Source organism: Hevea brasiliensis, chromosome 4 (genome assembly GCF_030052815.1).
Source record: "Hevea brasiliensis isolate MT/VB/25A 57/8 chromosome 4, ASM3005281v1, whole genome shotgun sequence".
Taxonomy (NCBI): Eukaryota; Viridiplantae; Streptophyta; class Magnoliopsida; order Malpighiales; family Euphorbiaceae; genus Hevea; species Hevea brasiliensis.
In genome coordinates, this window is record NC_079496.1 from 105,822,237 (window position 1) to 105,843,816 (window position 21,580).

At 31.5% G+C, this 21,580-nt stretch overlaps 2 protein-coding genes across 3 annotated transcripts; one reads left to right on the top strand and one right to left on the bottom strand.

Moving 5' to 3' along the window:
* Window positions 1-989: 989 nt before the first annotated feature.
* On the top strand, window positions 990-2,725 carry LOC110671083 (GATA transcription factor 12). The gene is made up of 2 exons (XM_021833462.2): window positions 990-1,548; window positions 1,807-2,725. Exons 1-2 carry the CDS (start codon window positions 1,195-1,197, stop codon window positions 2,569-2,571), a joined length of 1,119 nt encoding a protein of 372 aa, XP_021689154.2. The 5' UTR covers window positions 990-1,194; the 3' UTR covers window positions 2,572-2,725.
* A 6,768-nt stretch (window positions 2,726-9,493) lies between these two features.
* LOC110671099 (protein NONRESPONDING TO OXYLIPINS 2, mitochondrial) lies at window positions 9,494-20,961 on the bottom strand. Of its 2 annotated transcripts, none has more exons than XM_021833476.2 (3): window positions 20,712-20,961; window positions 20,334-20,514; window positions 9,494-9,805 (listed from the first exon to the last, which is right to left on the bottom strand). In XM_021833476.2, the coding sequence occupies exons 1-2, from the start codon at window positions 20,840-20,842 to the stop codon at window positions 20,364-20,366; spliced, it is 282 nt and encodes a 93-aa protein (XP_021689168.2). In that variant the 5' UTR covers window positions 20,843-20,961; the 3' UTR covers window positions 9,494-9,805; window positions 20,334-20,363. The 2 variants fall into 2 exon arrangements, with proteins under 2 accessions (XP_021689168.2, XP_021689170.2); XM_021833478.2 differs by having other exon boundaries at window positions 9,494-9,844.
* Window positions 20,962-21,580: the final 619 nt, after the last annotated feature.

The window sequence follows — 21,580 nt, forward strand, 5'->3', positions numbered from 1 at the left end:
ATTCCCTTTAATTTTTTTACATTAAAAATTAAATAAATATCTTATAAAACTTATAATTTACAATGTATGAAATATTAATATTGTAGTTTTTAAAATTTTCAAACCGAAATCAAACTATAATAATATCCAAACATTTTAAATAAAAAATTGTTATATTTATAAATCAATATTATTTTGAATCAAAATTAATTTAAATGGTAAAATCGATTGAATTGAATTTTAAAGACAACGAATTGTTATATATACAATAGTTATTTTATTATTAATTATTAATTATGATAAATTTCATTATAATTATAATTAACTATCAGAATATATTTATTGTACATATAACAATTATATTGAATAGATTCTTTAATTTTTTTTTTTATAAAAAATGATAGCTCTCTAGGTATGACGGTAATAGTTCCCTTAAGCCTGAGACCCGGAGTCACCAGTTAACGTTCTCGATTTAATCCAATCTTTTAAGAAATAACTTATCACCAAATTCGAGGTGACACCCAATGAGGTGATCTATTGGACGATCCATTGTCGCTTCTCATTGTACTCCTAAGTAGAGATAATATTTAGTTAGTAATGGAGTCGAATCGGTGTGAGACAAGATAATCTCATCAGGTTAACTGCTAGACTATCACGCTCAGTGGCAAATAGATTCTTTGATTGGGCGGCAAATGAGAAGTGAACCACATTTTTTACTTATAACTTTTTGGTTCATGAACTTACAGTTGCTATTGCACACAAATTATTTGATCCACCAAGATCATCCAAATTTTCACACAAGCCTATATACGGAGGACAATTCCAGTAAAGGACACCAAAGGAAATTCGCACACCACTTTCCTTTATCCCAATTTAAGCATCTTTATTTTTTTATTATTTTTTTGTCTTTTATTCCATTAATTTTCATTTATTTTAATTAAAAAACAAAGAAAAACATTTCTAGTAGCTCTCTTCAAAACTCTTAATTTTTTTCTCGTCAAAATCCTCCATTTTAGGTGTTCGCTTGTCCCCTTCAACCGCGAATTAAACCCCTCTATTTTTCTCTCTCTCATATCAAAACCACAACTTCTTCTCTCACTCTTCTCTCTTTACACACACATTTCCCTCACTATACTCTCTTACTTTAATTTCTTCACCTCATTTTTGCCTTAACAGAAAACAAAAATAAATAAATAAGAAGGCAAATTTTAAACCATGGAAGCACCAGAATTCTACAACCAGTCTGGGTTTTGCTCGCAATTTGCAAATGAAAAGCATCATTCTTTGGATTCTAAGCCCAGTTGTGGAGGAGGAGGTGGTGGTGGTGGTGGTGGTGGTGGTGACCATTTCATCGTCGAGGACCTTTTGGACTTCTCCAATGAGGATGCCGTTATCACCGACGGTGACGCTTTCGATACCCTTGCTGGAAACTCCGCGGACTCTTCCACCGTTACTGCGATTGATAGCTGCAATTCCTCGTCTTTCTCGGGATGTGAGCCTTGCTTTAATGGAGATATTGGGTCCCGCAATTTTGCTGACGTTCAATTCTCCAGCGACCTTAGTGTCCCGGTAATTCCATTCTCCATGCACCATAGAGAAAGTCTTGTATTTCTGTTATAATTAATATAATCTTTTTTTTTTTTAATATTGAATTATGGTTGGTTGCCAAGAAAACGTAGAATTGGAGAGAAAAAGTTTTATGCAGATTAGTAAAAAAATTTTTCCTTTATGAGAGAAAAACTGACGCTTAATTTAAGCAATTCAAAGGGCAGAAATCAAATCACTAAAGATTTCTTTCTTCTTTTTTTTTTTTTTTTTTTGAAATAGTATGATGATTTAGCTGAGCTTGAATGGCTGTCCAATTTCGTGGAGGAATCCTTCTCCAGCGAGGACTTGCAAAAGCTCCAGCTGATATCAGGCATGAAAGCTCCACCCCGAGAATCATCAGAGACCCGAAATTTCCATCCCAACTGCAATGGTGACGAGAGCAACAACGCTGCAGCCACAAATAACAACAGCCCAATTTTCCGCCCTGAAATGTCCGTCCCAGCTAAAGCTCGTAGCAAGCGCTCTCGAGCTGCCCCATGCAATTGGGCCTCTCGCCTCCTCGTCCTCTCTCCTACCACCTCATCATCGGACTCTGAAATCGTCGTTTCCCCAACCCACCATCCTAATTCCGGGAAAAAGACAGTAAAAATTCCGGCACCAAAGCGAAGAGAAGGTGAAGATGGGGGAGCTGGGAATGGCGATGGGCGTAAATGCCTGCATTGCGCCACCGACAAGACACCGCAGTGGCGGACCGGACCAATGGGTCCAAAGACGCTGTGCAACGCTTGCGGAGTGAGGTATAAATCGGGCAGGTTGGTGCCTGAATATCGGCCAGCGGCGAGCCCAACGTTTGTGCTGACTAAACACTCAAACTCACACCGGAAGGTGCTGGAGCTTCGGCGTAAGAAGGAGTTGCTAAGGGCCCAGCAGCAACAACAGCAGCAATTTCTCCATCACCATCAGAACATGGTTTTTGATGTATCCAGTGGGGATGATTACTTGATTCATCAACACATGGGGCCCGATTTCAGGCAGCTGATCTAGTAACGTAGAGAAAGGGCCGATTCAGGTTCATGTGGGATCTACTGATGATTTAGCAGCGAAATTCGTTAGTGAATTTCGTTAATTCTTCTAATTTTGCCTAACTTCCGTGGATTTTCTTAAACTCTTTCTCATTATTATTATCATTATTATTGTTTTTATTATATCTTTTTCTCTCGAGTTTCCTTTGGTTTGCCAAAGTTGGCAAGCTCCGTGGAAAGTGGAAACTGAGTCTTTCGTGTAATTCAGGTTTTTTCTTTTTTTTTTTTCTTTTTAGATAAAGTGAATTTTTTTTAATATATATATATTACATTTTAATAAAATTATTAAAATTTAAGAAATAATTTTCTCTTTTAAAAAAATTAAATCATTTTATTTAAAAAATAATTTATTTTTTTAATTTAAAAAATATTTTTATTGACTTATTTCTAAAGTGTCATAAACAATAAAAAATGTATAAAATATATATAAAAAAAAGGTTTTTCGTAAAACAAAGTGAGGCTAAATGAAAGAAAATCTAAAGAAAATTGAGTGTCAATAGAAGGAATAGAGAAGCAAGTGGCACCACATCTCTAAGTAGTATAAGTGACCACTCTTATAATTAGCTTTGTTTTAAGCATGTGATAACTAATTAAGTCATAATTTGACATTTTCATTTGTTGACATCTTAAGTGATAGCTCTCCAACCTACCTAGCTATATATCCTTGAAAAAAAATTTTACCACTTAAAAATGCTTATTAAATCTATAAAAACTTCACATTTTTCATTTATTTTTAAATGTGATAAATAAATAAATAATGAGAAATTATAAAAAGTATCATGTGATTTCATTCATTTTTTATTTCAGAATTTGTAATTCATTTTGTAATAAATTGGTATTCTAAGGTTTCACTCCGTTAATAAATCATGACATTTCATTTTTCTTTGTTAATATTTGTTAATGTGGCATTAAATATTTAATTAAAAATTATTTTTATTATAACTATGGGCCAACAAATTCTTCTTCCTCTTCTTACTTCTTTGAACTTGGGAAACAAATGATACTCAAGCTGAAATTTCAATCATATCACCAACCAGCAGTCTATTATACTACCTTGGTACAACTAGGCAACTAACACATTCATTATCGATGGGGAATGGGAGAGAAGTATAAAATACTCACTTCTAGAAATTATATTTAAGGTCATTCCAATATTAAAAATAAATAAATAAATATTTTGTACTCAAAGCATTCCAAAATGATGAAGATACATACTCCAAAATTAGCTATATTTGGCAAGGACGCTCATCTAAATGATATCTAAAAAACATCAAACATAAATAATACCTCAAATTGATATTGTTGTATCTCCCCATGTAAAGCCCTTGCTCCATGCAACAAATCAGCAAGTTCATTTGCATATTCTCTTTTCTTAGTAAAAATAATTATTTGGCCTCAATTGAAAAAAAAATCTACAAAATAATTCTTAATAGATCACAATAAATCATAAATATAATATTCAACTATCACCCTAATAATAAATTTTGAACAAATAAATTCTCACAGATCTAGAAAGTATATCTGATACAGAGTTTGATTAAGCCATATTAATAATTGAGAGAGACCATTTGATTCTATAAACTGATTTCTTTCTCTTAACCATTTTTTATTCACACACAAATTTTAGATATGGAAGACTTTTTTGAGATGTCCCTAATATCTTTGACTTTATGAAAGAAAATATGTATAACTTTATAGATAGAGATATATAAGCTGGTCCTCTCTCTCTCTCTCTCTCTCTCTCTCTCTCTCTACATACATATATATATATATATATATATGACTTAATCTGTTACGTTGATCAAGTAATTCTTCTACAATTAGGAATTATTTTAATTAAAATAAACATCAATAATATTGGGCTACATTAAAGGAATTGATTTTGGCATATAGTAATTAACATTAATTAGCGATTAAAAATCTTACATTCACCCACTTGGCATGATAATCAAGTGATATAAACTTTAATAGTATAAACATTAGATGTGCATGAAATAAACAAACCATTTCCATACTGTACTTCATAATTACCTTTCTATAATAAATGACTAGGTATGGGTTATGAAGGTTGTACATTATTTAATCACGTACTTTCTTCTATATACCGCAATATTAGCAACTTAGTATAGTAGGTTTACAATAGATATATGCATAACATATCATAGTCCACCATAATGTCTTAAAAGACTTTTTCTATTATCATTCATTTAGAATATTATGTGTACACAATCATAGGAAATAAGAAATATTTTAATATATATCATAAACAAATCAATGAGTTCAGAATGTCAAATTCAATACATTATTCGATAATACAACCAAGACCCATTATAAGAAAATGTTCTTTAAATGTTTTAGGTTGTGAATATTTAATTATCGGATTTGCTATCATGAGTGAGTACTTATATGTTGAACAGACACTATTTGTTTATGAACTTCCTCCTTAATGACAGTATACTTTAATTCTATATGTTTGGTACCTTTAGAATATTTATTGTTTATGGAGAAAATATTGTTGCAAAATTATCACAATAAACATGCTCATGTATATGAGGTCTAATTATTTGAAAGTGGTTGGCTAATCAGATTCACATTTGATTGAATATATTGACAATAAAAAGTCTATTTTGGTTACTTATTCCTATTAATTGAAGGAGCAATATCATAAAAAAGTGCCAAATACTCTGTCATTATTTATCCATTATGCAAGTAGAATTTATGGCATGTTTTGAAGTTATAATTCATGCATTAGTAAGTTATTTCCTAATTTTAAATATTAGAAATTATTTATTAGTTTTAATTAAAATAAATTTTTTAAAAAAGAAATAAAAAACATGGTAAACAAAAATTGTTTAATATTAAAATTATTAGTTTTTGATATGTTATTTATTTAAAAAATAGAAAAAAAATAATTAATTATTAAAAAAATAATTTTTTGTTAAGTATGAATTTATTTGTCCTTAATTAGAAAGTACAAATGCTTATTTGGCTTAAAACTTAATTTTAGACTCATTTGACTCTTGACTGAAAGAACAAGAACTTATTTGATCCTTTTTTCCATAAATTATTTAACTTTTATTTATATATTTAATAATAAAAAATGATATAAAATAATCAATTAATAATTAAATATTTATTTTAATAATAAAATAATTATTAAAATATAATATACTAATAACTATATATTTATTTTTATAATAAAATAAATTACATGAAATATATCTTTCATATCATTATTAATCATTTTATATATAAATAATAACAACTAAATTTAATTTTTCTAAACACATTACATATATCAGTTACCATCAATTACCAAATAACAACAGCAATCGACTATCAATTATAACTATATCTACCAGTTAAACTAAATAGGATCTATAATATCTAATTACTTTATTTGTTGGTGTAGTATTTTTATGCTTATCATTTTTATAATTATTCTATTTATTTTAAAAATATATTATAACAAAATAAATTAAATATTATTGCTCATGCATAACTTTTTTAATACAATAATTTAATTTTTTTTAACATTTTATTTCAATTATTTATCATTTGAAGCAAAGTTTGTGGTGTTCACATGCTGATGCGTGCCTCTCTTCCTTCCCTCATATGCAGTAGCAGCTTATGATGCCTTCACTAATTCATACATGAGACAACAACTTAATTATTATTAGTGATAATCTATATTTTATTTTTATGCATTGATGCTCCCGTAAGTCTCCTTTAACCAATTTGGTTGCTTTGTTAGACTTGTAACACAATGAAAATAAGTGAGGTCAGTGGTTTATTGATCAGCCATTCTGACACTCAAATTAGTATTTGACTGAAAGAGTATTTGACAAAATGAAAATAGAGTTTAATAGTAATTTTAGCAGAATAAGCGTATCTGATTTATGCTTTATTTTGATTCTTATAGACTAAAACTAGAGAGCCATTGAAGCTAGTTCTGAAAATCTTGGAATACTTAATTGTTATCTCGAGATTCTCGCCTATAACTCAGCCACTTCTATTGAATCATTATGCCAATACTCGTTTGGTGGTTCCTCTAGCTTGTTGAGCGAATATCCGATCCAACTATTGCTCAGATTGCTTCATCTGAAGATATGCTCAATTCGGACTAATTCGAACCATGTGATGCTCAAACTAGTTTTTTGACCTTTTTTACTGTGTTAACTTCTTAACCAAGCGTTTAACACTTTGATCGTTATACTAACTTTTTGACTGAACCGCTGATTCTTTAACTAAGTTTTGAGCAGATTATATCATGCATAAAAACTGAAATATATATATAAATAATTTACTCCACAATTCACAGCGAAAATTACTGAAATATAGCACATTTAATTAGTTAATTTGTGCAGGGTGATCAGCTTTATAAACTTGTAATTATTTGCAGGTATTTATTCCATGGGTTTCTTTTGAAATGTTCACATGCACAGAGCACGTGCATCATGGCAGGAGTGAGAGAGTTATTCATGGGTGACAAATGCATGATTATTTATCAGGGGTTTCAGGCTTTAATCTTTATTTTAAAAGTACAAACCAAGATTATTTTATTTAATCTTTTTTTTTTAATTTTAAATATAATAATTATTTCAATAAGTTGCTTCAAATAAACAAAAATTAAATAGGTTGGATTCTTATTTTATAAGGGGTAGAGTGTTTAACAATCTTATTAGGGCTTAGAATAGTTTTTTTTTAAGTAGTGCTTAATTAAAAATTATAATTAAAATATTAAAATTATTCTTGAAACTAACTACAAGGTTATCACTTATGACGCTTTCAATATTTTTTTTCAGTCGTGTTGTGAATGATATAAAAGCTCTTGTTCATGTGCTTAAAGGGGTATTTTTTTTCAATTTGTTTGTAAATCAGCGAATCAGTCTGCTCATTTTATTGCAAGGGTGACTGTTTTTGAGTTTGGTTTTAATGAGTGGGGTGATATCCCTTTCTCATTTTTGATTGATGTACTTAATTTTAGTTCTAGTAATTTATAACATTTTTGTTCGATTCCAATATATATATATATATATATTTCTTTAATTTCAGGAAAATTTTTGTTTAGACTCAAATTACCATAGATTCAAGACATAATGTGTATGGTAGTCATATATAAAATAAGTGAAAATCACAAGTTTATGTATTGACTTCATGATGAATTAAATTTGATCAAATGCCTCAATTTGACCTTTGACTTTTACATAAAAAGTCACTTAACACCCGCTTTTAATTGCATTGCATTTGATACTTCAACTTTATAAAAATGTAACTATGCAACCCCCAAACTTCAAAAAATGTAATTATTAAATCTTTGATTTTCATAAAAATTTGATGAAAAGTTAAAGTGCATGCAATGCAATTCACATTCACATATTCACATATTCACCAATTAAAGATGTTAAATAATTACATTTTATGAAGTTATAAAGTTTAGGTGTCAAATGAGATACAACTGTAAAATCAAAGTTAAGGGTAAAAAAAATGCTCTTATTTAAGGCTCTATTTGTTTCGTGAAAAATTTTTTTTAAAAAAATATTTTTGCATTTTTTAGCATTTGAGACATTTAAGAAAATATGTTAATGAAAAATATTTTTCTTATCAAAGAGAAAATTAAGTTATTTATGAGGAAAATGACTTCTTTCTAGAAGGAGAAATTATTTTCTTGATTTTGATAATTTTATTAAAATGTGAGCCTTATACATATATAACAAAAATATATATTAACATTGTAATCAAATAATAGAAAATATTTTTTATAAAATATTTTTTATACACAAGTTATTTTCAACAAAATAAATTGAGCTTTAAGTAAAATTTCATTTTAATATCAAGAGTAAAGTAACGGATATTAAGTTTAAAAGAGTAAGTGAAATATCTTAAAGATGTGTCAAACTAATTACATTAGGAAATGAGAAGAGAGTGAAATAAAATAATGGAAGTGAACAATGGGAGTCCTTAACATAAGGGTTTGAATAGATGGGATGGGAGGACATTGCCATGTTGAATGTAAAGGCATTGTGTCTCCTTGCCATACCAACTTCTGACAATGAATTGGCATCCCATTTTACAACACACTATTATCCATTTCCCTAAAATGCCAACCAATCACACTATTTCTACAAAACATAATCTTCCTCCTGCTTGCCTTTCACTGCCCATTTTAACAAGGGATCAATAAAAAGATTTTACATAAATCCTTATATTGTCAAACCTCTCTCTTTTGCCATTCCATCAATTATAAATCTATTAGCATCTTTGTGATTCTTTATCTTCATTTTAAGAGTTATTCGATATTCTCCCTGTTATTGATATTTCACTTAAACTTTATAAAAGTATAATAAACGCGTGGATATAACTTGCATGCGTTTTAATTTTTTATTATATTATGAATCTAAAAAAAGTAACTTAAAAAAAAAAAGTAATTTGTGTCCCAATTACCATATTACTATGAATTTGGGAGTAAACCTTCAGAAGCACAAAAGAAGGTTCGGTAAGAAAAGAAAAAGGTCTAACCTATGGCAAGCATGAAAGTTTGCAGACAAGTGACCCGAAAGCTTAAACATACATGTGGGTCTGAGGAAGGAAATAGAGATACAAAGGACTTGGAAAGGGAAAGAGAGGAGCATAAGAGACTGAGATCCACATGCAAGTGTATCGTTAACAGGGAGACAAAACTGCGATTGCCATGGCTTCTATTCAGAGGAATGGGGAACATTTGGACAATCTCTAATCAACCTTCCCACTTTCTCACGTGCTTTTCACGTTGCCTAGTACATTCATTATTACCAAATGAAAGATTCTTGGAACTTCCTTTGCTCAGATTTATAGAGTTCCTACTATCTCCTTCATTGTAGGAAGAAGTCCAAAGTTGCTTGGAATTCAACAACAAGAGCAAATTTATTGAAAGAAAACAAAAGCATGCATGCATTTGACTGCAATTTTAACTGTCAAAGCTAGAAGTACCCAACAACAACAAAAATGAAAGCAAATACAGGAGGGTACCAAATGGAGACAAGTTTCATATTTTAATATAAGAACAATGTATCAAATTGATGCTTAAAATCCATGAGAAGGTATGTGAAAGAAGACAAAATTTTCAAAATCTTGATGGAATGGGTAATACTTGGACGATGATCTGTCAGCCATCTTCTTCCATCTTGGATCCCTTATCTCAGCACAATCAGACAGTTCTGGATCAAAAGGAAAAACTTTACATTATTGGCATTAACCTGCACTAGCAAAAAATTTGAACTTAAAGAATTGGTCCACTGGTCACATGAATCCTCAGGAGAGCTATTTGACACTAAACAATCAACAAAGAAACAATATTGTCTGCAGCGAGTCCAAGTTGATAGAGATCAGAAATAAAGCAGCACAGCAAAATAATAATCCATGGGTGATGAGAGTGACAAGCAGTCACTACTCACAGTTAGGACTAAACTCTTAGCAACTCTAAATGACACTCATGTACCATAACAATAAATCTCATTGGCTGAGACTTTGAGAATTATTAAAGAAGAAAATTTTAGCATTGTTTAATATTAAAGAAATAATAAACAATTGCCCAAAAGATTAACTAATATTAACTGCCAGAGAGGCAAGGATTGAATAATGGAACTAATCCACCTCAGCCATAGATTGCACATGGGGACAAGCTTTGAAGTTGCAGGTGCAAAATCCACCTCAAGACTCAATCTTAGCCTAGATATTTTGAAAACCAAGACTTCATTTGAAAACTTCTTTTAAATACATGAACATCATATGGAAGAGAGTGAAGAAACACAAACAGCAGCCACAATTGCAATATACAGGAATCTCAAAAATAAACAAAATGCCAAGTTTTTCATGTTTTCAGAATTATTGCAGCAGAGCCACAAAGTAGATCAAATTTTAACAAGCTCACGGGTCATAATTTAGGTACAACATCTAAAGTCCCCAATCATGATTTTTTCCCCATTTCTATTTTGCCCCCAATATAAAATTATTCAGCTCTTTGGACCAATAAATATAGAGATTGATCACCATACCAGAGTTTCCATGTTGAAAATTAAACTCCTATACAATTACATGCATGACCAACCCCATATTTGGTAAGATGTGAAATAAAAATGGTCAAATCCATGGAAGGGCACAACAGCATTAATAATTATCTGTACTAATGGCAAAGCAATATACCCTACCCAAAGGATGCAATCACATGGGTCTCCCCACTAATCACATAAGATATCTTACCTTATATCTAAAGAAGGCTTCGTGTGATCTAGTAATTTGACTGATAAGCTATTTTATCCTTGCCATCCCACAATTTTATTGCGTAGGTTCACTGATACTACTACCCATAAAACCTATTGTTGTGTATTCACAAAGGCATAAAGATGTGAGATTAGATTATTTCTGAAGTTCCAGCTGTGCGTTGCAAGAGTCTTTTATATTTAAACATAAGTGAAATTAAGCAGGGAAAAAAAAAAAAAAAGAAACTAATAACACAGAAAGAAAGCGCATAACCCTACTCTCTTCACATAAACTTGTTTGTCGTAAACTTGTCAAATGCATTCCTTGGCACAAAATAGAGAGTTGATAACTCATGCTGAAACATGAAGAGCTACCTAACTTTTTCACACAAGTTAAAAAGGAATGCAACTTTCTTTTTTTTTTTTTTTTTTTGACAAAGACATTACTCTTCAATGTATTGGTCCAATTTTAAATTCCATATCATCCTCCAAGCTGACCTCACTAAATCATCAATCTTCACGTATTTAAATCAGTGTTATTAAAGGCGAGCGAGGCGCCCCTCTGTCGCCTCGACTGGAACGCCTGGCTGGGCTTTGGAGAGGCGACGCCTCAGGCCGGCGAGGCGAGAGGCGACGCCTCATCAAAGCAACGGTAAGTTTTTTTTTTTTTTTTGGATGAAAAAACTAATAAACCTACCACAAAAGAGCCGCACCGTGAAGACAGCAGCCCCGCTCTCTTCCTCGACCTCACGCTCGTGACAAAGACAAAACAGGACCAACAGGTACGCCCTCTCTCTCTCTCTCTCTCTTATCTTCTTCTTCTTCTTCTTCTTTCCTCTCCGATCTCTCTCTCTCACGTCGTCTTCTTCTTCTTTCCTCTCTCCAGTCTCTCTCTCTCACGTCGTCTTCTTCTTTCCTCTCTCCGATCTCTCTCTCGCACGTCTTTTTCTTCTTGGCTTTCTCCCTCTCCACTTATTCTGCTTTCCCTGCTGCGTAGACCACCTGTTTTTTTGTTTTTTGTTTTTTTTTCCCTCTCCTCTCCTTCTTCTTTCAACAGTCCCTTTCTATTTTATTTCGTTCCCTCTCCCCTCCTTATTATTAATTAGTTATTATTATTTATTTATTTATTATTAATTTATTTATTTTATTTTTTATTCTTACTAATTAGTTATTTAAATTTTATGGGTATTACTAAATTAATTATTTTACTTTGTATTCTTGTTTAATTGGTTGATTAATTAACATGGGTATTGTTGATTTATTGGTAATTAGTTTAATTTTTATTTGTTATTCTTGTTAATTTGATTAGTTTTACTTTTTGCCTTGTTAATTAGACATTAGTTGTTAATTAATTATTTATTTTATATAGGTATTATTAATTTATTATTAATTTGATTTTTTTACTTTTTATTATTGTTAATTAATTATTTAATTTATATGGGTATTGTTAATTTGTTATTAATTAGTTTACCTTTTACTTCTTATTCTTATTAATTAGTTTTAGTTTGATAATTTTACTTTTTTCTTATTATTTAGATATTAGTTGTTTATTTTATATGAGTATTATTAATTTATTGTTAATTTGATTATTTTCTTTTTGTTCTTAGCAAGTAATTGTGTAATTTATATGGACACTAATAATTTGTTGTTAATTAGTTTACTTTTTACTTTTTATTATTGTTAATTATTTTTCTTTTTAATATGCTTTTTTACTTATCAAGATGAATATATATATATATATATATATAAATAATTTAAGCAATTAAGGTTATGGCGCCTTACTTCAAAAGGGCCCTCGCCTCGCCTCTCGCCTCTCGCCTAAGGCCATAGAGTACTCTATCGCCTTAGTGTCGCCTTTCGCCTTAATAACACTGATTTAAATCCAGGCTCAATACTTGTTTTGACTACTTTGGAAACATCTTCATATTTAGAGGTCTTTCCCAATAAACAGACGAGCTCTCAATGACAGATGCAAAAATTTCACTTAGGGGGTTCCAATTAAAATATGTGATTTGTTAATCATTTGCTTAGGTGTTATTGAATAATTTGATTTATTGATGATGATAATTTTGTAATAGTTGATTGATGCAATCATTTCATAACTATAAAAATAAAATATTTAATGAATATAGTGACAAAAAAGTACTTTAATTTTTCTGAATAAAATTAGCTTGATAAAAATTATATGGAATTGCTATATATTAATTTAAAAATATAATAAATTTTTAATATTATGAATTACTGAACTTAAAATATATTGATGACCTAAAATTAAAAAACTTGACCAAATTATCTTAAATATTTATATATTTTTTCCAAAACAATCATAAACAGAAAATTCAATTAAAATTATAGATTAAATAAAATAAATGACATGGTTCTAACTTCCAATATTATAAAATAAAAAATCTAAGCTGAATATGAAATCAAACATTTCAGTAAGGAGAGATTCAAACAATAGTAATGAAATTATAAGAAAAAAAAAACCACTAAAACTTTAAATTGAATAAAAAAAAATGATGAGAGAATTGCACTAAACTTCTTTTCAATGATCTTGTCCAATAATTTAAATTTTTCAAAGAATAGAAGTTGGTGATTGTGGATTTGTTAGAAGAGAAAATTGGTAAAATAAAATTGATAGAGAGTAAAAGTCTATAAGGCAATAATGGTTTGGATTTTTTAATTTTTGCAAGAGGGTTTGTATTTCGTTGTTGGTATCATTCTTTTAATAGGATAGCAAAGAATTTGAAATTTTTTAATAAATTTACTAATAGATCTCTAAAAGCTTTTACAATACACGAGGATGCAGTGGCCCATCAAAATTTAATAGTAACAGTAAAAATATTAATTTTTAACGAAATTACTATTATACCCACTAAAAAATTTAAAGTTTCAGGGGGGGCCAGTGCCCCCCTTAACCCTATGCTAAATCCATCTCTTGAGAGAAACTTGGGCTATCAACTGGAATTTTGGTGGAGAGAAACTTGGGTCTACTACAGCTGCACTAAAGGATTTTTAGAGATCTGTAAAAACATATATAACCCGAAATTTTTTAAAATTGCCCTACGCTGGCTCCGTCCCTGCAAGCTCTAAAATAAAATCATCCAAATCCTGATTGATACTTTAATACTACAGGCGCTGATCCTCCCCAATCGTTTCTCTTTTTGTATGCGCTTAATTTTGAGCCCTGATGTGTGGCATGTGTATGTCCAATGATAATTACTGATGAAAGTTCCTTAAGATGATTATGGGTTCATTCTGGTCTCAATATATCTTTAGAAGAGTTGGAAATGAGCTTAAACAACCTTAGGATTGAAACTACCTAACATAGGTTCATTTGGACCTATTTCTAAGATGCACTGTTTTGAAGAGAGAAAATCGAAAGAGAAGGGAACATCAGTATGGAAACCTAATAGCACCGTACAGAGGTATACTTCCAACAAGAATGGAAAGCCAAATCAAAAAAGGGAATAGAACCTAGCCTTGGGGAAAGGTTTCTAAATTCCAAGACATTTCTACACCTCTGTAAATACTTATTAAACTCTTCAAACAAGAGGATGCTGAAAACTACACAAGAAAACCCTAGTTGTAAGAGAAAGAGAGGAAAGTGAGTTTTATTTTTAGTGATCAATATTTAGATAATATCTCTTGAACCCTCACAAACCTAAACTTAGACTTTTGGACCTCTTTGCACACCACTATATTACAACTCCTCCAACATCTCTACTGATCAAAATCAATATTATAATCATCTATAGCTTACAAACTCAACTCCGCTTAAGTAGTTTGCGCTTAGCCGATCCCAAGCCCGGATAAAAGAGGAGGGTTGCGATAAGTGATAACTAGCGTAAAAATTTTCTTCACACCTTATGATATAGATTCAAATGATATAAACGTTGGGGTGACCTCTACTTACAACGCGTTGTATCGGAGTCCCGATGTAGTTAGAAATATGCAAGGATATAGGGCGTTCACCGAAAGAGACGCGCCATGTCGGCGCACGAGTGTGGTGTTAAATGAGCAAGGGTTCCTACATCATAGACAGGTGTGGGTAAAGAAGTTAGTCCATAGGACAGATAGTAGAACAGATAGTGAAATAGAGTACAAGATAGGTATAGAGAATAATAGAATATATCATAGAAAGAGATCAATTAGGAAGGAACAGGATAAGAGGAGAATCAAGGTTGGTACTTGGAATGTTAGATCACTTACAGAAAAATTAATGGAGCTTGTGGATACCTTGGAAAGGAAAATGGTGAATACTGCTTTCATTCAGGAGACTAAGTGGGGAGGAGAGAAAAGCAAGGAAGTGGATAATTCAGGGTACAAACTGTGGTTTACCAAAAAAGGAAGAAACAAGAACAAAGTGAGCATAATCATAGACAGAACATTGAAAGATGATGTAATAGCTGTGAAAAGAATAGGAAATAGAATTATACTATCGAAACTAGTACTAGAAGGAGAAACAATAAATATAGTTAGTGCTTATGCCCCACAAATAGGACTAAATAGTGAGAGTAAACAAAGGTTTTGAAAAAATATAGATGATCTAATGCAAAGCATACAAAATGAAGAGAATATTTTCATCGGTGGAGATTTGAATGGACATATAGAAAGTGATAGACAAGGTTATGAGAATGTTCATGGAGATTTTGGTTTTGGCAGTCGAAATGAGGAGGGAAAAAACATTCTGAATTTTGCTATGGCATACGATCTAATACTAGCAAATACCTACTTTATAAAAAGAAAGTCACATTTAGTGACTTTCAAAAGTGGATAACATAGAAGCCAAATTGACTTCCTCTTAACTAGGAAGACAAATAGAGCTCTATGCAAGGATTGCAAGGTCATTCCGGGAGAGGCTTTAACAAATCAACATCGGTTAGTAGTCTTGGATGTCAAGTTTATGAACAATTCAAGTAAGGTTAGAAGAAATAGTGTAGCTCGAACAAAGTGGTGGGAGTTCAAAGGAATAAAGCAAGTAAAGTTCAAAAATGAGCTTCTTGAGTCCGAAGCATGGAAATTAGATATAGAAGCCAATGGTATGTGAATACAGATGGCATTAAAGATTAGAGAAGTAGCTAGAAAAGTACTTGGAGAGTCTAGAGGACATGGACCACCCTCAAAAGAGAGATGGTGGTGGAATGAGGAAGTACAAAAGGCAGTGAAGAGAAAGACGGAATGGTAAAAGAAATTACCTAAGTGTGATAATAATGAGGCATATGAACAGTACAAGATAGCAAAGAAAGAGGCAAAAAAGGCAGTTAATCAAGCAAAAGCGCAGGCCGTTGAAAAGTTATATGAGAAACTTGGAACTAAAGAATGGGAGAAAGATATTTATAGATTAGCAAGGATGAGAGAAAAGAAATGTCAAGATCTCAATCAAGTTAGGTGTATTAAGAATAAAGAAGGAAAAGTGTTAGTAAAAGATGAGGACATTAAAGAAAGATGTAGAAATTATTTTGATGATCTCTTTAATAATAGTCAAAATGGTAATAGCGTGAATATAGACTACAGAGCAATAGAAAAGAATGTGAATTATACTAGAAGAATTAGATCTTTAAAAGTAAAGGAAGCACTTAAAAAAATGAAAGTAGGTAAAGCCTGTTGACTCGATGAAATACCAATTGAAGTGTGAAAGTGTTTTGGAGATATGGGAGTGGCATGGTTAACTAAATTGCTTAATAAAATTCTAAACTCAAAGAAAATGTCGGATGAATGAAGGAGGAGTATTTTAGTACCCATTTTTAAAAATAAGGGAGACATACAGAGTTGCTCAAACTATAGAGAAATTAAACTCATGAGCCATACTATGAAGTTGTGGGAGAGAGTTGTGGAACATCAACTACGTCATGATACTTCTATTTCTCTCAATCAATTTGACTTCATGCCCGATCGTTCAACTATGGAAGCGATCTTTCTCATTAGAAGCTTGATGGAGAAACATAGAGATGTGAAAAAAGATCTACACATGATTTTTATCGATTTGGAGAAGGCTTATGATAGTGTTCCAAGAGATCTCTTATGAAGAGTGTTAGAACAAGAGGGGGTATCTATTAGATACATACAAGTGTTGAAATATATGTATGAAGGAGCAACTACTATTGTGCGCACAGTGGAAGGGGACAAGAGATTTTCCTATCTCAGTTGGATTACACCAAGGTTCAGCTGTAAGCCCTTACCTTTTTACATTAGTTTTAGATGAATTGACGAAACATATACAAGAGAGTATCCCTTGGTACATAATGTTTGCGGATGATATAGTTCTGATAGATAAGACGCGAGAAGGAGTCAATAGAAAGCTAAAACTTTTGAGAAGTACTCTAGAGTCAAAGGACTTTAAGTTAAGTAGAACGAAGATAGAATACATGCATTGCAAGTTCAGTAAATGCCGAACTGGTGATAGGGAAGGAGTTAGTTTGGATGGAGTGGTACTGTCCCAAAGTAATCACTTTAAATATCTCGGCTCAGCCCTTCAAGTAGATGAGAGATGTGAGAAGGATGTTAGTGATAGGTTTAAAGCCGTATGGTTAAAGGAGAGACGTGCCATAAGAGTTTTATGTGATCACAAAATTCCCAATAAGTTGAAAGACAAATTTTACCGTACAGCCATACAACCGGCCATGTTATATGGTAGTGAGTGTTGAGCACTGAAGGAGTCGTATGTGTCTAAGATAAGAGTTGCGGAGATGAGAATATTAAGATAGATGAGTGGCCATACTAGACTAGATAAAGTCCGTAATGAGAGTACTAGAGAAAAGGTAGGAGTGATGCCAATTAAGGATAAGTTGAGAGAAGGGAGATTGAGGTGGTTTGGACATATGAAGCGTAAAAATACGGAGGCTCCAGTTAGACAAGTAGAGCACATTAGGTTAGATGATAGAAAGAAAAAAAATGGTAGACCTAAACTGACTTGGAGGAGAGTAGTACAACATGATCTAGAAGCATTACACATTCCCGAGGATTTAACCCAAAATCGTTTAGAGTGGACAAAGAGAATCCATATAACCAACCCCAAATTTTTGAGATAAAGGTTTAGTTGAGTTGAGTTGTATAGCTTACAAACTCAAGGTAAGTAGTATGAGGAACCCCAAATCTCTCTCAATCTCTCTCTCTCTCTCTCTCTCTCTCTCTCTCTCTCTTGCTCTCTCCCCCTTTTTTTTTTGTATTTTTTCTTGTTATTATTGTTTGTTTCTATCATAAAGAAAGCCTAAGGTAAGTTGTAAGATGGCCTAATCCAAGAAAAGTGCATAATTTAAGCACGGTTCGATTAAAACATGAAGAATGTGATTATGTAAATATGGATATATAATACAACCTTGTGAAGATATAATCAACCATACAAACATGGTACACATGGAATATAGAGACTTTTTTTTCCGCTAAAAGGTTTGACGTCCGCTGGTTGGGGTTTAAAAAATTTAATATCATTTTAGTTTGTTGTTTGCACCATGATTTCAAATCGCAGTCGCGGTCGTGTTATTTGATTACTATGTTTTTGGTTGTTCTTTATTTTGATCAAGTATTGTCAATTTCTACTTAATCATCTTAAATTGTGATTGATAAAATATGTGATTTGAATGTGTTTAATATGGTGTTGTGCTACTATGTGTATTGTTGGCAAGATTAAAAGGACCAATTTAAATAAGTTCAAATAAAATAAATTAACTAAGTGAAAGTTGACTATGCATGATGGCAAGGGGAATTAGGGTGCTTAACACCTTCCCTAGTTCTTACACAACTTTTGACCATCTCTGATTGGTTTTGGTGGTTAGGTTTTCTGCTTAAAGAGATCTAAACTGCTACTTTGATGTTTCTTAGCTAGAAATCAAGTGTCTACTCCTACTGTTTCTCCAAACTAAGAGGCTAGTTTGTATTCCTCTAGACATTCACGTCTACAAAGGTGTCAAGGTCTGCTGCTTATGCCTTTATTTAAATGCTAATGCTTACATGGAAAAAGGATTACTTCACAATCATTAACTTATCCAATTATCTTATCCAAAAATATCTATCCATTTTCTTTTGTATGTGATATTAAGATCTTAAAATGTATAGAAAACCATGAAGAGAATAAAACCTGATATTTGCAGAGCAAAATTAAAATATTAACCATAGGCAGGCTAATGCTCAATACCATGTCCAAAGAAAAACCATAAAATATTTCCCTATGCATAAAATTTTTCTTTAATGAAATAGGCATGTACCAAGATTCAAGCGTTCTTCGGAGTCTTGGTGTCAACAAAAATAGCAAGACTAGAATACTCCACCAATTCACTTTGTGCTACGGATAATAGCTTATTCACGATGAAAAAACTACTCTGAGCTCAAAGCTATGACGTTGAAGACTTTGAGGTCATTGTCATTTAGATTAGCTTTCTTTTTTCATTGTTATCTTAACTGTTTTTCAAATGCTTTTAAAGTTTAAAACTATCTTTCACATTTCTTTCCGTTTCTTGTCTTTTGGTGCTTCTCTGGTATGCTTCTTGTATATAACAGGCTGCATCCTTCTTTCTCTGCATTTTCTTTAACAATTACATATCAAGGAAAGTCATAGCCATAACAATTTCCCTCAAAATCCCCACATGACAGTTAGTAGACTACCATTACATGCATATAGAGAAGAAGTCCCTTAAATTAAACCCCCCATAAAACCAAAATCGTGTTGTAGTGTTAGTTCCAACAGGCCAAGAGAATAGACCTTAATATAATTTATTATATGTTTTCAAGCATTAAAATGAAAGACAGAGTTATAGATGCGGTTGTAAATCCAATATAGGATTGCCTACACAAAGAGTGAGCTGACAGAAGAAGAATATTTCATATATTTCTGCCCTAGACAACTGGAATGGCTATTTATGGTTTCACATTCAGTCTGCACTGCAGAGGGAAATATTTGATCCTGGGGAAAAGCTTATCATGTGGAACAGGATTGTAATCAGTTGGCCAACAAAAAGGATGGAAAGGCTCTATCCGACATAAGTTTTGGATATAAAACAGCTCAGTGCACCTGAAAGACTAGACCCTGCGGAAGTTGTTTATATCACCACTGTAGAGACACCTTACCACATACCAGGTTTAAGAATGGAAATTTCATCCTAGCAAACATATCCCTTTGTAGGAATTATATGATGTATTGTTTACAAAGAAGAAAAGAACAATAAGGAGATAAGAAAAAGTAATACTAAACAATTTATACAATAGTAAACCTAAAATTTTGAGATATGACAGTAAATGATTTTCATTTAAGGAAATTTACGGATTTGCCTTATTTCAAGAAATTGCAAAGCATCAAAAACGAAGACAAAACACATTCTAAAAAATGCAAAGGATGGATGTGCTTCAAATGACCACTTAGCTTGGCAACAAGTTGGGATACCAAAGGTAGTATCAATGCAGTCAGAATCTAAGCATAAATCAAACTAAACCATGGCGTTCATAATTTAAAACCAATAAACATAGAATAATTATAGAGAAAAAAGTTGCTTACACATATTAAAACTTAAAGATTTGGAGATTATCAAACTCCTGGGTTTGCACTGCTGAGCATACCCGAAGACAACGACCGGGAACTCCTAGAATCGATGCCGAGGCATGAGGTTAATCGAGCTGAAGAGACCGTCGAGATCAGGGGAAGCAGAGATTGGAGAGAACCCAACTGAGGAATTGACCTGAAACTCGACACCCAACAGTCAAAAGAACTGATTTTTTTAATCATTCGAAGAGAACCCGTTGGAGAAAACGACCTTAATTGCACCAAGCAACATTAAAGATTAAAAAAAATAATTCAAAATAAATTCTAAAAAAAAAATTGAAAAAGAAAAAAAGAAACCGAAACAAGCATTAGAAAGGGCTGGCAAAGGCTTGCCTTGAAAATGTAGAAGAGCGAGACGAAAGCCGTGAAGAAGGTATGGGGTTGGGTTTAAGGGTGGGCTTGTTCACAGCGGATTTGAGCAGAGAAAGACTCGACCTTGAGAGAGATCTGCAGCGAGATGCCATTTTCCAAAATGGCAAAACAGACAAATGTTAAATTTACGGTTTTCGGAGAGACAAAATCATTGGGAATTTCGGGTTTGCGATTGTATAACAATGGGTTTGGGGTTCATGTGGGGTTTTAATTTTATTTTCGCTTGCCCGAAACTGTGCAGTGTACCATTTTGAGTTTTTTTTTTAATTCTATTTAATTTTTATATTTTAATAAAATTAATTACCTGACTTTACATTTTTAAAATATATTACTTAATTTTTATATTTTATTTTTATTAAATTATTTAATTTATTCATTAAATTTTTTTATTATTCATATTATTTAAATTACTATTTATCTCTCTATTTTAAATAAATTAATTAATTAATTCATATATTTTAAAAAATATTAATATTTAATCCATCTATTTTAATAAAATTAATTAGTTAATTTTTATATTTTAAAAAATATATTATTAGATAAAAATACAAATTTTAATAAGTGGGGACTAAAATTGAATTTATATATTTTTTAATTTTCAAATTTTTAGATATTATTTTTTGTGTTTTTTCTCGTGAAAAATAATTTCTTTGATTACCTAAAAATTTAAGGAAATTGGCTAACTTTTTTTTATGTAGATAACTTGTACCATTTTTATTAATAAATAAAAACAAAGAGAGAAAGAGAACAGTGTCGACATAGAGGAAAAAAAATATGAAAAGAGAAAAGTAAGGGAAAATAAGAAAAAAATAAGAAGGAGAGGATTAGAA